This window comes from Montipora capricornis, chromosome 10 (assembly GCF_036669925.1).
Source record: "Montipora capricornis isolate CH-2021 chromosome 10, ASM3666992v2, whole genome shotgun sequence".
Taxonomy (NCBI): domain Eukaryota; kingdom Metazoa; phylum Cnidaria; class Anthozoa; order Scleractinia; family Acroporidae; genus Montipora; species Montipora capricornis.
Window position 1 is genome coordinate 19,389,388 of NC_090892.1, and position 5,000 is coordinate 19,394,387.

General features: G+C 41.7%; 1 protein-coding gene across 1 annotated transcript in view; it reads left to right on the forward strand.

The window, feature by feature from the left end:
- LOC138018353 (uncharacterized) overlaps positions 1-5,000 on the forward strand; it is a 10,622-nt gene that overhangs the window by 5,053 nt on the left and 569 nt on the right. Inside the window, exon 2 of the mRNA XM_068864960.1 lies at positions 945-5,000. This exon is cut by the window's right edge and continues 569 nt beyond it. Coding sequence (XP_068721061.1) covers positions 974-5,000 — 4,027 coding nt within the window. The 5' untranslated portion in view covers positions 945-973. The remainder of the gene's footprint in view (positions 1-944) is intronic.

A 5,000-nucleotide genomic window follows, 5' to 3' on the forward strand; every position in this document is an offset into this window, starting at 1 on the left:
AGTTACCTCGGCTTGATCAACTTTTATCTTGTCAACAGACACCTCCTCATCCCCTCTCAGGGGGGCTATTTACGTTGTTTCGTATCCTCAGACACAATGCGTAGGTGTTTTGACCACAGCTTACCCTTTGAAGTTATATACTTTTGTCCTTCAGTAGACTCTGAATCATAAGTAAGGACGATCGATCTGTTTGATTTAAATCGGTCACATGAATAATAGCCATGACTCGGCGCTTATTAAAACCATCTCAAGAAGTAGTTGCTCGTTTTGTAACGTCCCTGCTACGCACGAACCGTAGTTAAATTACCGTAACCATACTTCAATATCTCCCTTCCCCTCGGCATCATTTCTACTATTTCGTTAAAGGTAAAGGTAAAGTCTCTGTTAGGAGTCTAGGAAGGCCAATCAGGCCGGCGCTTATCTCCGGTTTCCGTAGCATGAAGCGACTCGGAGTGTTTATACTCCCCCCTGGATGTGATGCTAGTCCATCGCAGCATTGCGGCGGTACCCATGAGCACCGTGAGAGTAAAGTGTCTCTGCCCAAGAACACAACACAATGTCCCGAGCCAGGCCCCGAACCCCGAACCACTCGATCCGGAGTCGAGAGCACTAACCATGAGGCCACCGCGCCTCCCACACTATTTAGGTAAACTAGTTTATAATTACAGGCTATTTAAAAGAGCTCACAACAGTCTTTCTTTTAAAGACGAGGCAAAATGCCGAATGTTTGTGATTATAATCTCATCAGTGTTACTTGTCATATTAAGAATATAAGAGAGTACTTCAACTCTGGCTCTCTTTGAAAAGAGGTCAGTGAAGTTAACCTTTCATGTTCTTTTAGTTTTTATACCTCATACTATTAGCGAGGAAACAATTGTTTTAAATATATTAAAGCGACCTCTTTAAGTTACAGCACATTAACTTTGAAAATTGTTTCCAACAAGGACTGATTGAAAGCTGAGCATCGCTGATCATGGCGACTGGTCCGGAATACACCGAGGAACAGCTGAATTACTTCAGGATCTGCTTCATCACCACAAACGTAATACCTGAGGGTCTTCGGACAATCTTTAAACAACAGTGGGACAATCGCTACAAGACGACACTGGGAGAATGGAAAGACAACCCCCAGAATGGACTGAACTTCAAAAACCAGGAGTTGCCACGAACCCAAGCAAGAAATAAAAAGCTTTTAGCAACCATAGTTAATGGAAACAGAGCAGAATGGGACTGCACCATGCTCTTTTACGCTATCCTTTACTCCGATTGTATCGGGAGCACTCTAAACGCCACGATTGAATCAAACGTGGATGCTCTAAGAATTTTTCGTAATCAAGACTTCGCTCATTTGCCACAGGGCCAGCTCACAAAGCTAGAGTTCCAAAATGCCATAGGAAAAGTCTCGGCGGCATTTCTGGCACTTGGCCTGTCCGATGTGGACATTAAGGACATTAGAAATCAAACGAGTTTTCCAACAAACGAGTTGACCAAAGTACTCCAACAAGTTAAAGATCTGGAAGACGAACTAAAAGAAACAGAACAGAATCGAAAAGTCCTTCAAGAGCAGTTGCAGAGTGAGGCTCCTCCATTTTGCGTTCTCCCTCCCAAGCCATCGCACGAAATTGCTGGACGAGATTGTGAGGTGGAAGAAATAGCTCAAAAGGTAAAGCGACTAAAGGAAGCCAACGAAAACCATTTGAGTTACCTGTACATCTCAGGAAACTCGGGAAGCGGCAAATCTCAGTTGAGCGCTCTGGTTGCGGAGAAATGGTTTGAGGAAGAAACAAAGGTCGCAAATGTGAAGGCATTTGTAATGACTCTAAATGCGCAAAACCTTGATTCTTTGTTCGAGTCTTATGTTTCTTTTGCTCGAAATCTTAAATGTCCGGAAGATGCAGTGTTGCAGAATCTTAAAAATAAAGATATGGAAACAAAGGAGAAGATAGCAAACATGAAGTCCTTAGTTAGTACCAAAGTGGAGCTTTACTCTTCTTGGCTGTTGATAGTGGACAACGTCGTGAGTTTACATGAAATAAGTTGTCATTTGCCAGAAAGGGGAAGTACGAAATGGCGTCACGGTCAAGTGTTAATAACATCCCAAGACACCGCTGCTATACCTTCAGAAACGTCTTTCATTCATCACATATCTGTGGGCAAGGGCATGAGGTTATATGACGCGATTTCTTTATTAACCTCCATCTCTGGCATCGATAACGATGACACTGCAAACGAAGTTGTGCGGGCATTAGATTATCAACCCCTTGCCTTAGCAAGCGCCGCCACGTTTGTCCAACAAGTGCGAAAAACCAAATCATCCTCTAACTTTGGCTGGAAAGATTATCTACAGAAGCTTTCCAAAGGTCAGCGCTCTAACACTGAGGCCTTCCTTGCCAAATCAAATCCAAGCTATCCAAACTCCATGACCGCCGCGATTTCATTGGCCGTTGACCGTGTGATGTCATCTGATAAGGTTTTAAATCACGCATTCCATTTCATTTCTCTCTGCGCTCAGCAACCATTAAACCTGGAACTTTTGATCAACTACGTTCTGAATTTCCAGAACAAAAACGATAGTAGCGCAGCAAACGAACTTAATGATGCAGATATTGTTGGTTTGAGGATTCGAAAAAGCTCACTGTTTTTACTTGAAGAAGACGGCAGTGACGCCTTCGTTCGTGTTCATCGGATTGTGAGAGATGTTATCCAAAGAAAAATTGCTGAGGAATATTTGGAAACTGAGAACTTTAAAGTTTTTGATGGGGTTATTACGTCTTTTTACCAATTTGCAGTTGATAACAGCCTCCTTAGATTAGATTCCGTCACTAAAAGCTTGCACTTAATACCGCATTTAAGATGCCTAATGACGGAAATTGTAAATGCTATGGATGCAGGAGACATATCTAAGCTTGGGAAAAGTAATAATTTAAGCGTGAAATATTATCCACATTATTTTATCAATTTGGGAAATATCTGTCTTTTTCATTGTGATTATGGTACAGCCAAAACATTTGGCATTCAGGCTCTTAATTTGAGTAACCATAACGATGTTTTTGAAGGAGAGGTCGAGAAAGCCATTGACCAGCCTGGTTCTCAAAGTGTCGATGTCGCAACATGTTTTGACTATTTGGGTGGTGTACTAAGAGACCAGGGTGACTTTTCTGAAGCAAAATATTTTTGTGAGCGTGCTCTTGCTATTCGCGAAGAAAAGCTTGGTTCTCAGCATATCGATGTTGCAACATCTTTAAACAATTTGGGTAATGTACTTTCTGATCAAGGCGACCTGGAACAAGCAAAAGATTATCATGAGCGTGCTCTTGCTATTCACGAAGAAAAGCTTGGTTCTCAGCATATTGATGTCGCAACAACTTTTAACAATTTGGGTTGTGTACTTCGTAATCAAGGCGACCTGGAACAAGCAAAAGATTATCATGAGCGTGCTCTTGCTATTCGCGAAGAAAAGCTTGGTTCTCAGCATATCGATGTCGCAACAACTTTAAACAATTTGGGTAATGTACTTTCTGATCAAGGCGACCTGGAACAAGCAAAAGATTATCATGAGCGTGCTCTTGCTATTCGCGAAGAAAAGCTTGGTTCTCAGCATATCGATGTCGCAACAACTTTAAACAATTTGGGTACTGTACTTTTTCATCAAGGCGACCTGGAACAAGCAAAGGATTATCATGAGCGTGCTCTTGCTATTCGCGAAGAAAAGCTTGGTTCTCAGCATATCGATGTTGCAACAAATTTATACAATTTGGGTACTGTACTTTTTCATCAAGGTGACCTGAAACAAGCAAAAGATTATCATGAGCGTGCTCTTGCTATTCGCGAAGAAAAGCTTGGTTCTCAGCATATCGATGTCGCAACAACTTTAAACAATTTGGGTTGTGTACTTTCTGATCAAGGCGACCTGGAACAAGCAAAAGATTATCATGAGCGTGCTCTTGCTATTCGCGAAGAAAAGCTTGGTTCTCAGCATATCGATGTTGCAACAACTTTAAACAATTTGGGTAATGTACTTTTTGATCAAGGCGACCTGGAACAAGCAAAAGATTATCATGAGCGTGCTCTTGCTATTCGCGAAGAAAAGCTTGGTTCTCAGCATATCGATGTCGCAACAACTTTAAACAATTTGGGTACTGTACTTTTTCATCAAGGCGACCTGGAACAAGCAAAAGATTATCATGAGCGTGCTCTTGCTATTCGCGAAGAAAAGCTTAGTTCTCAGCATATCGATGTTGCAACAAATTTAAACCATTTGGGTAATGTACTTTTTCATCAAGGCGACCTGGAACAAGCAAAAGATTATCATGAGCGTGCTCTTGCTATTCGCGAAGAAAAGCTTGGTTCTCAGCATATCGATGTTGCAACAACTTTAAACAATTTGGGTACTGTACTTTTTCATCAAGGCGACCTGGAACAAGCAAAAGATTATCATGAGCGTGCTCTTGCTATTCGCGAAGAAAAGCTTGGTTCTCAGCATATCGATGTTGCAACAACTTTAAACAATTTGGGTACTGTACTTTTTCATCAAGGCGACCTGGAACAAGCAAAAGATTATCATGAGCGTGCTCTTGCTATTTGCGAAGAAAAGCTTGGTTCTCAGCATATCGTTGTCGCAACAATTTTAAACAATTTGGGTAATGTACTTCATGCCCAAGGCGACCTGGAACAAGCAAAAGATTATCATGAGCGTGCTCTTGCTATTCGCGAAGAAAAGCTTGGTTCTCAGCATATCGATGTCGCAACAACTTTTAACAATTTGGGTTGTGTACTTCGTGCCCAAGGCGACCTGGAACAAGCAAAAGATTATCATGAGCGTGCTCTTGCTATTCACGAAGAAAAGCTTGGTTCTCAGCATATCGTTGTCGCAACAACTTTAAACGATTTGGGTAATGTACTTCATCACCAAGGTGACCTGGAACGAGCAAAAGATTATCATGAGCGTGCTCTTGCTATTCTCGAAAAAAATCTTGGTTCTCAGCATATCGATGTCGCAA